Below are 17495 nucleotides of genomic sequence, written 5' to 3'. Positions count from 1 at the left end.
AGGTTTATCAATGAAATAGGAGTCGAGTAAGACGGCATTGAAGTGCATTATGATAATCAAAGTACAATCCACCTATGCAAGAACCCTATGTATCTTGAGCATACAAAGCATATTTACATTAGATTGGATTGCATTAGAGATGTGGTTGAGTATGGCTCTATGAAGGTGGTAAAGATTCACACATCTGATAATCCAACTGACATGATTAACAAACTAATTCCATTGGTGAAGTTCAAGTTCTGTCTTGACATACTGAATGTAAAGTCAGTAGGTGTTGATGAAGGAGCAGAACAAGTTGGTGGAAACTAGAAAACTGTGGTCTTGAAAACTATAGAGTTCAAGTGGCACACCAACTTTGTTTGGACGACTAGTTGAACAATAATAATAGTTTTTTAATTTGTGCAAAAACTCATTTTATTCATGCTGAAACTGATGGGTGTTTTTTTTTCGGTACTTCTAGAATTGTTTCTTGCACTTTCCGAAAGCAATATGGAAGATGCAGGAAGCAATTGTCGAAACTGATTTGCTTGTGCCAAAATTTTTTTTGTATATTTTTAGCTGATAAGTATATAAGGCCTAAAAAGTGTCATTGATGTGTGAGAAAATAGAGAAGTGCAAAAGTTCTTCAAGAGTTATGAAAGTTTTATATATATATATATATATATATATATATATATATATATATATATATATAAAGTTAGAGCAGCAGCAGCTGGAGAAAAAGAACATCTTAATTTTGTTGACACCCTCAAATGGGAGAAGCATCCCAACTGTGTTGACACCCTTCTAAGAAATCAAAACAGACCATCACAACTATGAAGTTTGTGACGAGAGAATTTGTAATAAAGTGACCAAAGAGGTTTTATTTCCCATTCAATAAAACGCTTGTATATTATTGTTTACAAAGCAAACGGATCCAACTTAATCACATCAATTATGATTGCGAGCGAGTATGCAATAGTATAATGAAGATCCTGCATGTTACTAGTCCAATCTGGCAACATTGCCACCAAGCTGAAAGTAATACTCATACCCACAGAACCCAAACCAATGTGGGGGAAAAAAGAAGGTAAAAGAAAATCAGAGGTACAGTTTTACACACCCACCAACATATTGACATGTCACCAGCTCCTCCTACCTGTACCCCCTATTGTGTATTTGTCTCATCTAGTATCCAAATCCTGCTTTCTGACTATGATACAAATTGATTCTTCAAATACTGAAAAATCATTATAACCAAATTTTCAAGGCCCTCTATGCTTGCGGAAGCAAAAACAACCCTGTTGCTGATCATGAGGGATCATACCTCCACCTTTGGATGTGTCAATGGCCTCCAGCATGGAAACTACCTCATCCATCTCCGGCCGCTTATCGGGACTGGCATCCCAGCACTTCTTCATTACATTTGCTAGGGAACTCGGGCAACATCTTGGTACTTCTGGTCTTAAATTCTGAAATTCCAACAGAACATAATAAGATTATCATGATGGGTTCACAGACACTGAACCCACAGTGATAAACAAGCACTTGCTCAAGTGAGAAAACCAATCAAAACAGAGAAGAAAAAATACCTGGCGAACGACAGCTGAAGTAATTTCTGAGAAACTTAGGTCAGGATATGGCATGTCACAACAATATATTTCCCATAAGCAGATGCCAAAACTGTACACATCACATTTCCTGTTATAGGGGTTGCCATTTAAAACCTGTAAACAATCCCCATTGGAAAAAGAAATAGTCAACTACAAGGGCTTTCTCTTTGACCAAATTAAATACTTTTAAGTTTTATCTCATCTTTTTCTTTTCTCATTCACAGTTTCACACACTATGCTGCCACATGAAGGTCATCATTACCCTCATTGAACAACTCTAGGAATGACTGGATACACTAATTCCCCATCACATGAAACCTATTTTTACATTGCATGCCTTTGCACCAAGGCTTCCGCTGTGTTACACATGCTAGTACAATAATTTCTAAATTGTAAAGGATTTTACAGGTATTGACTACACACCTCTGGAGCCATATAACCAAGAGTACCAGTCTCCCCAGTCATATCATTAGGATTTGATGCCTCAACACGTGCAACCCCAAAATCAGCAATTTTAACTGTACGTGTCTTATCCAACAACATGTTCTCTGTCTTTACATCTCTATGGACAATCTTCTGAGAGTGAAGATAACTCAGCCTGTAAAACCAAGTGAATTCAAGTTGAGTAGTTACGCAGACAAATTACAAGAATTATTGTTCCCAAACTGCTAATCCACAATGAGAAAAGAAAATACCCTCTTGCAAGATCAAGTGCCAGCTGGATGACAACTTTTAAAGCTAACTTCCTCCTCCTGTTCTTTATTAGGTATTGTTTCAAATTGCCTCCAGCGAGATACTCAACAACAACGCAACAGACATTGCTTGGCATGCCAATTAGACCATTATCAGTTTGTATCTGCAATTCTGAAGACCCCATTGTTGCCCCTATAAACTAAACATGCAAAATGTAAATGGTTAAAAACGCTAGCATAGAAAAATGTTTGCAGAAAGTGCATAATACCCTTTGGAAAGAGAGAAAACAAATTAACTGCAAATATCACAAGATTGAACAGGAAAGAGAAAAAAGTCATGAAGAAAAAGAACAAAACAGGCAATAGGGGCAAGATGATTATAATTATCCTACACACCTACATGCATCTATTGTACCAGAAAAGGGTAGGACAAATGGACAGAAACCAGACCAGGACACCCCAACACACCAAATGAATGGACTTAAATTTAATGAAGATACAGGATATCTCAGAAAAAGATTGACGTCAGAATGTGAAAGTATTTTCCAAAGAACAGATTCACCATAAACAATAGAAACCTAAAGACTAGAAGCTTTCATTGTATGTAAACTAGAATCCCTACAGTTGTTAAGTAGTTCAAAAATGCTGGCAAACAGATTTATTTATTTACAAGCTTTGTCAACAGAACCAGGGATGCTGAACCAAACGGAAACGGCTTATTCACATTTGTTTTCACCCTCCAATGTGAAAGACTAGTTCAAGTTCAGAGCACTCTGAATTTGCAATAAATAATGCATAGAATGACCATATCTACCCACTTCATTCTATGTGAAGATATCAGTGATCATTTTTTGGATCAACAGAGTATTAAACAGATTATCAACAAGTTATAAATTAGAGTCCTATACTTCTATTGGAAAGGTTGTAGTTAAGTTACTGTTCTATAATCAACTCATAAAAGAGTAGGCTATAGTCAACAGAGATCTAATCAAAACTGGTTTCTAAAAAATGAAAGAAATAACTCCAAATAAGTTAAAATACATTAAACTACAAGTAAGCCACAAGTTAAGGCAATGATGCATCTGTGAAGATTCTCTACCAGCAGACTCAGATTAATCTATTCCAACATACATATCACAACAATCTCAGATTATCAACAAAGAAACAATAAGAGAGAAAAACAAATCTATGACAGTTAAGCTCATATGTTGTGAATAAAGTTGAATATTATAAGATTCATATATTTGTAGTTCCATAAAATACTCTCACATTTCTCATATTTCAGTATTTTGCCAATAAAGATTTCTAGAATACCATTACAGTAAGCAAACAGTGTGCCTCATGCTCTTAAAACCAGAGTTATCAATTGCAGATTACAGAAAATGGTGGAAAGCCAATAATACACTATATCAGATAGCATCATGGCCAAATAGCGGAAGTCACATACATAATGGTTGAAATATATATATATACACACACACACATGAAGAAAAAGGAAAGTTGCATGCAAATAAAAACAAAATGAATAAAAGTTGGCATAATATTAACTTAAAAGTCCAATTGGCCAGAGACTTGACAGAGATGACAACTGGATGCAGGACACATGCCTCAACCACAAAATCTATAGCAGCCGCAATAGTGGGCCATAGCGGACAGAGTCACAATCGCAGTTCCAGGGAATTCTACAATGCAATAGCTAAAGGGCCGCTATAGTGGCTATTTAACAACGCTGCTTAAAACAATGTGCATGAATATTTTTAAACAACAAGAGCAATAATAATGGCCATCAACTGCAAAAAAGAAAGCCCTTCCACAATTGCAAGCAAATTCAAGTTGAATGTAAGTGAAAGAAGAACAGAGAAGGAAGGTGGAACAGTGGGGATGACGTATTTAAGAAGGAAATCCCGGAAATCTGAAACCAACAAAACTTTATATCCTTGAGAATTAAAGATTTAACAAAAGACCTAACCACTTGAACCCTTTGAAAGATATATGGCGTGTTTGAATACATGTTGTTTTTACGTTGAACTTAAAAGCTTCATTTTCCCCCTCTCACGTGTGGTCATGCTTGGTGCATAGGAAAGCGTGAAATGCCATTGAACGGAGGTTCAAATGCTTAAACAAACATGTACATAATTAATTTATTATATACAAGTATGCAACAACAAAGAAAGTCTAAAACTGAAAGCAGATATGCATAGATATAATATGCAAAGGCATACTTATAAAGGAGGACTGATTTGCCTTCTAAAAATGACACTCAGCTGATAGCATAAATTCATAGGAACCTCAGATGGAAGAAAGTTCTATGTTTGGATGGATCCCTCCACCCAAATAAAACAAAATAATATTAGCATACACAGCATTGAAACCACAAGCCCAACAAATTATAAAAAAAATAACACAAATTGATGTTGAACGAATTGAAATTAACCTTTGTGACATTGGGGTGATCGAGTTTATGCCAAACAGCAACTTCCTGTGTAAACGCTGCCCTCAGGGAGGCAATTTCTGCTTCTGTTCTTTGTCCTTCTTCCCCCCAGTCCAACAATTTCACTGAGCATTAAGTAATCACAATAACTGTGATCAGTTAAAGCATCATCCAAAACCACAACGGGGGATCTCATGAATTTCAAGATACTAAAAGCATCATCCAAAATTTTACTATTATTTCCACAAATTCAACCCCTAACTAAATCCTCGTAAAAGTCAACTCTTCACAAGAAAATCCAGAGGAGCAAGGGAATTAACTAATTGGATGAATTTAATTCAAGTAATAACTTGCTGAAGAAATTAAATGGTTGATCCACTAGTTGATGAAAATAAAAATTTAATTTTCAAGAAGAAAGATCACTAAAAAAACATGTTTTTTAACAAACTCCTCACACTTTAGCTTTGGTGGGGAGGGGAACTGTGCATCTGAATCTAATAAGTAAACAATTGATCCCAAAAATTGATTTTTTTTAACAAAAGAAGAAGATAAAACTGACCAGCAACATCTTGGGTATCATAGACACCCCGATGGACAGTGCCAAAAGTGCCACGAGCTATAACAGTTTTGATGATGAGTTTAGAAGGATCAATCTCCCAGTCCTGCTTTTTCTTCTTGAAGTTAATAACCCTAGCAGCAGAAGAAGCATGTGAGAATTTGGGAGAAGCAGTGGCACTGGTGGTGTGAACATGATCATGAGCAGCAGCATCTTCTTCGCCCCCTTCAGAGCGCTTTTTCTTTTCTATGGTCAACACCTTGCTGAGGTGCCTCTCCAACTGTTCATCTATGCTCTTCAGATCAATTTGATCCGCTCTCACAAACCCATCACTGTTTTCCTTCATCTTCTTTATCTCCTTCCTCTCTCACAATTAAAAAAAAAAAAAAAAAAGACACAGACACAGACACAGACACAGACAGAGAGAGGGAGGGAGAGAGAGAGAGAGAGAGAGAGAAAGTGAAAAAATTTAGGGTCGTAGATGATGATGATGATTCTGATGATGATGTTTCAGTTGGTGTTGCTGTGTTGCTTGTTGTTGTTGTTGTTGTTGATCATCTTCTTCTTCCTCTTCCGCTTTCTCTCATTCATGTGGCCACATGGAATTGCCTGCTCATAACGTGTCCCTCTGACCCACTTACATCTCTCCTCCTCGTTCTCTTTCTGTATTTTATTTATTTATTTATTATTATAATTATTATGTATTTTTCTCATTGTTTTATTATAAGCAACTAGTACAAATGGCCGTATTTACTATATACCATATAGTACACGTTTTTGGGAAGAAAAAAAAAGTAATTAGAGTGTGAAAAGTAAAAAAGAAATGTAGAAAAAAATAACTAACTTTCATCGTACAGTTATCAATGAATAATATAAAAATAATTATGTTATTTTGAGTATAATTTTGATAATATTAATTTCTCTTATATATAAAAATATGATATTCAATAAACAATTATGTATAAATTATACGATTAAATGTTTTTTAAATATTCAAAAATAAGGGATTAACGAAATATTCGTTTTTTTGTTAAACCTTTACTTTTTTTGTTTTCATTTTGAGAAATATATTAATTTTGGTCTCGCAAATTAAGTTTGTCTGGACAAAAATGACAAATTATTCACTACCATATGTATATATATAATGATAATAATACTATATGGACAAAAATGTGCTAAATTTAGGGAATTTTCCTATTTTGAAACACTACTACAGATATATTTAACCTTAATTTTACTCAAATGTCATCCATTATTATTATTAATAAGTTACATACTTACATGTTGTCATGTTTTTGGAAGAAGTATTATCATTGGCCTGGCCATGCTTTTTGGAATTTCAGTCCTCACCCACCTTTGGTAGAGATGTATTATCACCGGCATTGAATATGACGAGTAGCTTTGTACGTGTCTAACTCACCAATGAATTTTATTAAAATCCAAAAGAAAAACTCTTATTCTCTTTATCATCGATTGAAAAAAAATATGATATTGGATTGTATACACAGCAAATCAGTTGACCTAATCCTACGAGACTAATTAAATGCAGAGTTGCCAATTGTGATTGCAACATACAAAATTCCAAAACGATGTTATTCATATTTAAATTTCTTACAACACTTTCACTAATATTATTTTCATTCTTAAAAGTGATACAGAAAAAGATTAAATAAGACAAAAAAATAGAATTAAAATAGATCGAGTGAAATATAAGGCTGTTTAAATTAATAGAATAAACAGTAAAGAAGTGAAAAACAAAATCCTTTTACTTATTTGAATTAGTTGAACAGTGAATGAAAATAATTAAATTAATTGTATAAAAAAAGACTTTTATACTAATTAAAAATACAATTTAACCAAAAAAGTGTACATTTTATTATACTATTTTTCATAACACGACTATTATTTATTTATTTTATGTTTAAAACTACTTAATTTTTTAGAAAACTAAAACAAAAACAACCCATTCGTATATTTTTTACTAAACTGGATGATTTCATGAAACTAATTATTAAAGTAGTGTAATTTCAAAACTATTTACCTGTCAAGTCAAGAATGATTTGTAAGGCGCTAGTTAGAGTGGCGTCTCGCATTCATGGTTTTGTCCTTTTTTAGGACATGTCTGGCTGAAATTTGATATTAGTTCAAGTGTCTTGAGGTAGGCTCCAAGAGGCGTTACCTTGGCTGTCTCCAACCACACATGTTGTGAGGCTGCACTTTGGTGCATTTTTTTGGTTTGGAGCTACGAATTGGAGGTGGTGTGGTTGTTGTGGTTTCATCTCACATGTAAGTCTCTCTATTTTGATTGTTGTCATTTTTTACTTTGTAGAAAAAAAAATATATAGTATCATGCACTTTGACTTTATTTATTAAATACAAAATTTGGATGCATTTTTGCCCACATCAAAAGTGGACACCACTTTAGCGTTCTAATAAACACAAACACTTGCATTTGATGAATTGACAAAAAAATATGCGTAATAGCTTTGGCCAACAAAAAATATAGGAGAACTCATCTATTTGGGAAATTTATTTTGGCCATGGCAGTGCATCAGATGGGTTTAACACTAGTTCATGAATTAGAGGATGCAAAATTGGAAATACATGTGTATCGAACTGGACTGAAAACAAGTGACTCATGGAATCAAGGCATGAAACATTCATCAAACTGAATTTGGCTCAATCCTTCTCGAGTGTAAAGAAAGTCTATGATATGTTAACTATTCTATTAGTTTCGTAAGCAACAAAGCGGCTCACACTCTTGTTAGGGTGTTACGAGACTTCCCTAGTCACCACATATTTAATTTTAGTCCTAATTATATTTAGTCACTTATTTAATTAATTAGAATGAAATGATATAAGTTTTCAACCTAAAAAAAAGTTATACAATAACATTGTAAAAAAATTTACACAACCATCCAATTATAACTCCTTTTATATAATTTAGAATAATTTAATATTAAGGGGAATTAATCCTATCATATTACTTTCTCATTTCTTTTTCTTTATTCTTTATTTTTTATAACTCCTAAGTTTAGAAAGTAATCAATCCTCCATTTCTATCAAAATTATCTACAGTATAATTTTCTAATATATCTTTAATCTTCGACATTTCATAGATACACAATCATTTTTCTCTTTTATGATAAGGGTATAATCAAGATAATAGTAATTCGTGCCATTTAGAAAATTTTAAATAACATTTTTTTTTAAAAATAAGAAAATGGAGAGAGTATTTATACAAAAAATTACTCTCTACATGATTTTGTTCTAAGAAGAATTAAGGGCTCAACGGCCAGTCCTATGAATCCATTCCTAATTATTATTAATATTTTTTTATTTTGGGATAAGAAGATTAACATTGTGCATTGTGGTAGAGGACGAAAGTAACTTCTTGAAAGAAAAAAAAAGGCGAAAGTAATTTAGAACTAAAGTAAATATTATTGTTTTATTGCTTTACTAGAAATTTCATCGTGAAACAAAAAAAAAATTATTACTCATAATGATAGTAACTAATATCCCATTATTAAGGATACGTTGTAAAAGGCATTTCAGTTAGTATTTTAGTTTTTTTTTACTAATTAAAAAAATCATTTGATTGTTTGATAAATAAATTTTTTTAAATAATTTCTTAATAGTTTTTAGCATTTTTTAAAATATTATTTGAAATAACATTTTTAAAAATTTTAGTTTCTAGTTTTAAACTTTTTATATTTTCTTTTGTTTTATATATATATATATATATTAATTTTCCTTATTATTTTAAAAAAAAATTAAAGTATTATTAATTTTCTAATATTTCACACTTTTAAGTTATTTCTAGAATTAATTTTATCGAATATTTTTAATTTAATAAGTTAATTTGTTGACTTTTAACTATTAATTAATTTTTTAATTTTCATTTAATTTTTCAGTTTTTAACTAATATTTCAGTTAATCTTTTCAAACATACCCTAAGTTTAATTATTCACACTCACGGCCCCTTGGTTCACACTTTCGTGAGAGCAGGTTTAGAATTGATTTATTATTAGAGATAATCACTTTTTGTTTCTATAAAGTTTTTAAAATAATATTTAAAAAGTTGTAGATTATTTTGTTTCATTAAAACATACTTTCTATTTAAAATTATGACTTAATTGAATTTTTGTCTTTTTAATTTAAATTATATATGATTTTAATCCCTCGAATATTTTCAAGTCAATTAAATCATTGTGTTACGATGTTCCACAATTAAATTTTGATTATTAGTGCAAACCTTTGACAAAAAAAAATCATCCTACAACAGATAATATGGTTAAAAGTCATTTTAGATTTACTTTAATAATTAATCGTATAAAAGCAAATACTATTTAAGACGAAAATATTTTCGCAAGATAAGTTAATTAAGGGGGAAAAACTCGAATACATTGCGATCAAAATAAAAAGAAAAATATAATTATTTATTAGATATTTTTTAGACTTAATATAAATGCACACTATACCGAACATTGTTTTGATACTAATAATGAAATATAGATTTTCTTTTTTTAAAAAAAAAGAAGCAAAACTTTAGGACAGTTTATTTTTTCCCCTATATAAATCCCGTGGTTCGGTTCCACAATTATTCAAATTCAATATTAAATCAGTAATTATAAATTTTAAAAAAACAAATATCATAAGCAAATATATATATATATATATGATTAATTATAGTTCAAGTTATAGTTAATTTTTATATCCCCTGACCCTGAAATTTAAATAATATGATATGATACGTTAGCGTCAATGCCATAGGTGTCCCCTAAATGATTTTATTGTTACTATGCTACAGAATATTCAAAGAACAATCAAATAAATCAATGTTACTATCCACATACACGTTATCTTAAATTTATATATTTTTTTATTGTTTGATTATAACTAAGTTTATATACCTGTATATAAAAAAATATTTTTTTTAGTAGAGATAACTATATATAATTTGATTATACTAACCAACAAGTTCAATACAGTTTTCAGAAAGACCTTGTTCCCAGAAGAAGAAATTACTAAGTACTCCCAAATATAGCTATTAAGTTTATTCCTAAATCCTTTGATGACGCTTATTAGTGAGAATGTTTTTTGTTTTCATCAATGAAAACATAAAATAAAAGTGAAAATACCTTTGCTTAAAATTTAGAAAACATTTTCTTTAAAAATATATTCAAAATTAAAAATAACATATCAACATTTTCAATTTTTTTCTAAAGAAATAAAAACAGAATTTTTTTGGCTTAGTTAAAGTAAAAACACGATGGTAACATAATAAATATTTTCTTTATAAATTAAAATAAAAATGTTTTCTAAATCTTAGAAATAAAAGCTATTTTCAGAAAATGAAAAAAAAAACACTTAAATCAAACACCACTTTTAAGTTTAAACAATATATTAATATAATACGTTCGGGTCAATGGCATAGAATTCCCGTAAATGATTTTATTGTTCCTATCTCAAGGAGCAATCAATTCTAGTACTCATATACGCATTATCTTATATTAATATTTTAACTAAATTATAATTTTGATCTCCTTTAATTATTGATTTATAATTTTAATTTTCTATTTTTTTTCTGCAATTTTAGTATTCTATTTTAAAATATATGTAATTTTGATTCAATTATCAATTATATAAACGTTTATTTTTTTTATTTTTTACATTTTAATTAATTAAATTATTTTTATGATACCTTAAATAAATAGGCTAAGTTTAAGATTTAATTAAAATAAAATAATATATATATATATATACAAAATTAAAAAATAAATTAAAATTGTGAATTTTCTAAAATAGAAAATCAAAATAAAAAAAAGACTAAAATCATAGACCGGTAATCAAAGAAATCAAAATTTCAATTTAAGCTAATATTTTTTTATTTGAATATAACTAAGTTCATATATACCTATATATTCTATAAAAATATAAATACAAGGGATTGTTAATGTACATGGTAGTTGGAGTGCATTAACAACTAATATCAAAATATTTAAAACAAAATAATCGTTATTTTTTATTTAAAATAATTTATTTTAAGGATATTACAGTAATTTAATACTTAATTTAGAAGAAAAAAAACAAAAAGAAAATGTCTCGTCCTCTTTTGTGACAATTTTTGTTGGGAGATAATAATGAGTTGTTAAGTGGGAAAGACAAGAGAAAATAGCTTAAAATATAAACATGAGTGAGAAAAAATAACCCACATTAAATTTTAGTATAAGTTTGTAACAAGCAATACCATTAATTTATTTTAAAATAATTTATTTTTATATAATTCATTAACACACTAATAAATGATATAAAAGCAATCTGTGTATATTAATACATATGTATATGTATGTATGCTTTTCATAGTCAAAATTTGAAAGCAATCAGTTTCGCGATTCAACACCACCAAACGTTTTTCTCGCTTTTCTTTTTTCTCACTGGCCACATAATCGATGTTGACAAACAGCCGAAGAATAGGAGTGACTGGGCTACTTGTATAATAAAAATAAAATAAAATACATAAATCATCCTCGACATTAAGAAAATTATACTTGCTCCTCTATTATTTAATCTTATAAAAAAAACTGTCAATTATCTGAATTAAGCAACTAAGCAAAAAGTTATAAGTTTGGTTTAATAATAAAATAAGAAAGAAAAAAGGAAAAAAAAAACTATGGATTCGATTCTGCTGTTAAGAAAAAAACTGACAATTAATATTTATTTATAAAAAAAACAATAACTAAGCATGAATTATAAATATTTATTTCATTAATTGTTAAACAGTTATTTACAATAAAATCTCATTATTAATTACAATAACTTTAAAATAATTGTTTTAAAAATTAATAAATTTATTATACATAATAATAAGTATCAGTATATGTTTAAATGAAGACAAATTCTACGGTGTAACAAGATCAGTTACGGCCAATTTTATTTCATTCTTGAAAATGTATAAATGATAAATGATAAATGCTACATCCTACATGCCAAATATATGATAAAACAAGGTGATGTGTATTTGATGGTGATGATGATACCTTGTGATTGGTGTGATGCTTTGTGTTAACCATAAACTGGTATTGGTATTCGGATGAAAGCATCTTTAGAATGAATATCATTTTTACTGCTAGAAGGCAAGGTTTCCTTTTACTGCTATAAAGAATATCAATAGAATAGTGGAACATCAGACTTTGGATCTTAATTGCTAGGGTAGTTAGGTTACTGGGCTCGTGTGTGGCTTGAGATCATGTTGATGGGCCAGGTTAAGAGTATAAAAAAGGAGAGAGAAACTTTTTTTTTTGGACAAATGTTAATTGTTAATTTTTATTAGTAAGAGAATTGAGCATGTCAGCTTTTTTTTCTCTTCTCTTATTTTTTCGCCACTAGATCAACCTTTATATCCTCCAGAGAGAAACTTCTTAATTAGGATTTTAGTTATGATCCACTTTCCTCTAAAAAAAGTTATAATCCACTTTATTCCATGCATAGTTCATTAAAAATGATAGTGTAATGAAAGTGAGTGTTTCTTTATGTGTCTCTAAGTTATTTTCTGTACCATTTCTGGAATGTTTTTTTTTATCTTTTTGGATTAATCATTTTGGAAGACAAAATCTGTAATTTTACATTATGGATTGATAATTCCGGAAACCAGAAAATGGGTACTAGAAGCAACTTAGAGGTGCAGAATATATATATAACAGCCTATGAAAGTGTAGGAGGAACTGTGACGGATCCAGTCAAACCCCTACTCGGCCCAAGTGATGAAGGAAGAGTACTACTAGTAAGAACTAACACATCCATTGAACTGAAATAAAAAGCTAAACCAATTAGGAAAAAAAATAGGTTGAAAATTGCAGGAAGAGATAAAAAAAATTCTTCAAATTCAAAAATAGGTGAAAATTGCAGCAAAAAAGGTTAAAACTGTAAAAGTAGAGTAAGTTTTCCAATTTATAATATGGATGGCTTTTAAGCATATTAAGCACAGGTATTTTACAAAAATAAAAAAAAATAGAGACATCATCTCAAAAGTTAAAGTTTGCATATTTTAGTATTTTACAAATTTCATTCTTTCAACTGATATAAAATTATTACTAGTATTTCATTATCGAGTACACGTGAATGAATTTAATATAAAAAAAAACTCAGTTTAATTAGTAATATAAACTGAAATTCTAAGTATCTATCTGTCAGTCTTCAAAACTAAAAAAATCAAAATACATTATCTGTCCGATCCATTCGTAATTTGTCCTTTATGACTGACCATTGAACTGTGAACAGACAATGCTACCATAGGCAACAGCACGCTGTGTGGTTGAGTTACGCGGAAGCTTCGTACATGTAAAAAGCCACGTGACTTCTTACTTCACACCAAAATAAAGCCATTCAAATATTCAATGATGTTGAAAACTTGAAATAATTTAGGCTGTATTTGTAAGTTAGACAGAAATTAAATGTGGTGGGTGTATTTGGTTTGTGTGATTCTCAAGAGAATAAAGTTATAAAAAAAAATTGGTTACAGTAAAATTCATTAATTTTTCTCAAAAATTCAATTTTTTAAACTAAAAACATTTTTAATTTGAGTTTTAGACAAAAAAAATCAAATTTTTAGACGAAAAATCAATTTTCTTCAACTCAAAAAGTATTATTTCTATTATATTTTTCTTAAACCAAATAACAAAACTTATATCTTCATTTGTGTACCAAAACAAATATCTTTATTTTTTTTTCAAATTATTTCTCTTTTATTTGAATTTGGATTCTTTCAAGTGAGTTTAAATATTTTAGTAATTTACAAAATTCATTATTTCAACCAAATACAACATTAATGCATCTACGAAGGAAAAAAAATCTAAAAACGGATACTTTGACTTGACTAGAAAAAAAAGAGTAGTTGACCTCGTGCCGTTTTTAGATGTCCATGTTTCTCAGATCACCTACTATGTGATTATGATCGATCCATGAACTTGGTCATGTTGGATTCAAGTTTTATCGATGTCCTAGTCGTATTTTCGGTTTGGAATCTTGTTCTCAAACGCATTATTGAGTTTTGACGAAAGCTACGTGTGTAAAAAAAAGTCGCAATGTAAGGTACCAAAGGATGCATGCATGCACGCATGTAACACGGGACTAATTAACATTTTTAGTCTTCCTTTTTGCCGGTTTAGGAAAGGGAAAGGGTGTAATACTAATGATGATAGTGTACGAACCAAAGGGGGGGGTGGGGGGAATGTTTGAAACATATGCACAGAGGAAAATTTTCCTGAAAACAGATTACTAATTTTTATTTCTTTTGTTGATTACTAGCAACAATGATAAAGATAAATTTCAATTAAAGGAATACCTGTAGTAAAAAAAGGGGCGTGGCTATTTGCAGCGTTTTTTTGGTTTGGCTCAATTCCGTTTGAACATTGGAGGGTAAAGCTTTTTTTTTTTTAATAAAATATCGGTGTACGCATGGAAATTCATAGAGATATATATCTTTGTTCCGTGAATGGATTATTATCAACTGTGGAATTAATTTTTATGTCTCTGGTACAAGAAGTGTCTTCCTTCAATGTTAATAATGAATTAGAGATTTTTATGAATAGGACGTTAATGTAAAATATTTACTAATTTTATTAATAATTAATATTTTTTTAGAACATCTTCACATTTGTTGCTTAATGAATGGTTTATGTTAAAGTATTTAAGGGTGTATTTAGTTTGTATTTTCAATTTTTATTTTCATTTTTTGTTTTATTTTTTTAAAACTATTTTCATTTTCAAAAAATTTGAATTCTGAAAACATGTTTGATTTGATTTTTTGTTTTCTGTTTTCATGAAATAAAAACATTAAAAATTTATTATATATTGACTTCTTATTTTTTTGTATTTTTAGATTTATTTAAAATTATATTCCTTATAATCGTATTTTTATTTTACCCAAAATGAGATTTTCAACGCGATATTTTATTATTTTTATTTTCTGATTATTTTCTATTTTTATTTTTATTAAAAATATTTTTAAAAATCCAACCAAATCAAACACCCCTAACATTACTTTTTTAGTAGTATTGGAATAGTAACCTACATATCATGTAGAGTTACTTAAAATTAAACAGTGTTGTTTTTATTAGCGATCGTTGCTTATGTTAGAAAGAAGATGACAAGCACATTCATATATACAAATAAAAACAGCAGCGCAAGGCAGAAGCAAGCACATTTTCTTTTATTCACATTCCCATTTGTCTTCTTAAATCTTTCTTAATCCTTGAAGCACTCTTCAAAGTCCATTCCTTCCCAAACAGTGCGGGACCCACCCGCCTCAGATTTCTCTCATGACATCTTCTTTACGTAGGATGTGCGAAGGGCAACATTTAAGGGTGGCAATGAACATTTATTTCGTTATTCCAATGGCATTGCTAGCTAGCTAGCTATTTACACTCTCAAGAATTTGAACGATTTATTTATAGTTACAATAGTGTTCTTTTATGGCAAAACTCAGGACTGACTCAAGGATGACTTGAAGATAAACTAAATTAAATTCAACTTTTAGGCCTACAAAAAAATTTATTTCTTCTTAGTTTTTATTAAAAAAAATCTCATATATTAACAAAATATTTACATATATTAGCAAAAAATTCAACATACAACTTTTATTCAAAATAATAAATTTTTATTTTAAATTTATTTTAAGTCCCACTTGTCCTTCAAGTCACATTACACAATACTAATACTAATTAGTATATCTATGACTATTTTTTCTTCATTAGTGTTTTCAGAATGTAATACTCATGTAAGGTTAAATACAAAATATAAACACTTCTTTTAATAACATGATTCAAAAATTAATTACCTATATTATAAAGAACTAAAAAATTATGTTAGAACAAACTATCTCAAAAGTTAGTTAGAAACTAAAAAGATGGTTAGAAGCTAGAAAATTAAAAAGTTAACTAAAAGTTAAAAAATTAGTTAATAATGGAAAAATTAACTTATTAAAATATAAGTGTTAAATAAAATTAACTCTTAAAATAGTTGAAAAGTGTAAAACGATACCAAAATAATAAAATCATGATTTATCTAAAAAGATAATAAAAAAATGAATAAATATATTGAAGATAAAAGTGAAACAATATTTTTTTGGTCTTAGATCAAAGACCACGGATGTCCCCCAACCCAATGGATCAGATACTTGCAAATATATATATATATATATATATATATATATATATATATATATATATATATATATACATGATTTTGATGATGTCAAAGATAAGCGCTTCTCAAGTTTGATCTAAGTCAAGAATTCATAAATTCAGAAAATAACTTCCAAGAGTCACAACTCTTTAAAAAAATTACTCCTGAGAGTCACATCTATTCAAGAGATTTTTGAATGGTCATCAAATGCTTATAAACAGGTGACTTGGGACGCAAAATGTATGAGAGAGATATTCCAAGAGAACTTCATTGTCAGATGCTCTCTCAAAAGAAACTCTTGGACAAACACTTGCAAATCCATTAAGAGTTTCTCCATGGACTTCAATTTTAATATCTTTTTCTTCAAGAGAGAATTCTTCTTTCTTTCTTCTCATTCAAAGAAATTGATTAACGGACTGGAGATCTCTTAAGTTGTAAGGATTCCTGAATACAAGGGATGCGTTTTTCCTGTGTGGTTCAGACTTTGAAAACGGATTTTTACGAAGGGAGTGAAAAATCTCAAGTTGATTGCTTGAGTACTGGACGTAGGTACGAACTTTGTCGAACCAGTATAAAATTGTTTTTGCATTCTCTTTTCTCTAATCTCAATTATTTTGTTGCAATCAATTTTATTTTGCATGTTTAAAGAACATTATTAAATTGATTGTTGCTTCTTCTGTATTCTAAATCTATCATTTTTAAATTATTGAGATCGCTGGTCCACAATACTAATCTCGCTCGCAGAATGTCGTTAGTACAAGAAAATCTTACGGTGGAAGTCGAACACGAGTTCTTCGACTAAAAATATAAGAAGCTACTAAAAAACTATTTATTAAACAATCAAATAAATTTTGTGGGTTAATAAAAAAAAACTAAAACTAATTGTAATTTTTTATCGAACATAGTCAAATTCTACTAAACTGTTTAGAAAATAAAAAACAAAGAAATATTTATTATCTAATTTGTTAAAGTAAATGAAATCATGAAATTGGAAGTGTTAAATATTATTTAATCAGTATCGTCAATTCGTCACATTCAGC

The 17495-nt window shown here is 29.3% G+C and overlaps 1 protein-coding gene across 1 annotated transcript; it reads right to left on the bottom strand.

The window, feature by feature from the left end:
• Nucleotides 1-836: 836 nt before the first annotated feature.
• Nucleotides 837-5928, bottom strand: LOC100788033 (serine/threonine-protein kinase STY13). Its single transcript, XM_003549582.5, has 6 exons — nucleotides 5275-5928; nucleotides 4719-4840; nucleotides 2288-2484; nucleotides 2016-2190; nucleotides 1572-1706; nucleotides 837-1451 (listed from the first exon to the last, which is right to left on the bottom strand). The coding sequence occupies exons 1-6, from the start codon at nucleotides 5615-5617 to the stop codon at nucleotides 1245-1247; spliced, it is 1179 nt and encodes a 392-aa protein (XP_003549630.1). The 5' UTR covers nucleotides 5618-5928; the 3' UTR covers nucleotides 837-1244.
• Nucleotides 5929-17495: the final 11567 nt, after the last annotated feature.

The sequence above is a fragment of the Glycine max genome, chromosome 17, assembly GCF_000004515.6.
Source record: "Glycine max cultivar Williams 82 chromosome 17, Glycine_max_v4.0, whole genome shotgun sequence".
NCBI lineage: Eukaryota > Viridiplantae > Streptophyta > Magnoliopsida > Fabales > Fabaceae > Glycine > Glycine max.
The sequence above is the reverse complement of the archived record's forward strand: the minus strand, read 5'-3'. Positions and strand labels throughout refer to the sequence as shown.

Bases quoted from the DNA above. Each gene is read 5' to 3' on its own strand.
- LOC100788033 (XM_003549582.5), bottom strand. From the start codon at position 5,617: ATGAAGGAAAACAGTGATGGGTTTGTGAGAGCGGATCAAATTGATCTG. The intron at 4,841-5,274 runs GTCAGTTTTATC...CTTAATGCTCAG, and splicing joins TGATACCCAAGATGTTGCTG to TGAAATTGTTGGACTGGGGG. The intron at 1,452-1,571 runs GTATTTTTTCTT...TTGGAATTTCAG, and splicing joins CTTCAGCTGTCGTTCGCCAG to AATTTAAGACCAGAAGTACC.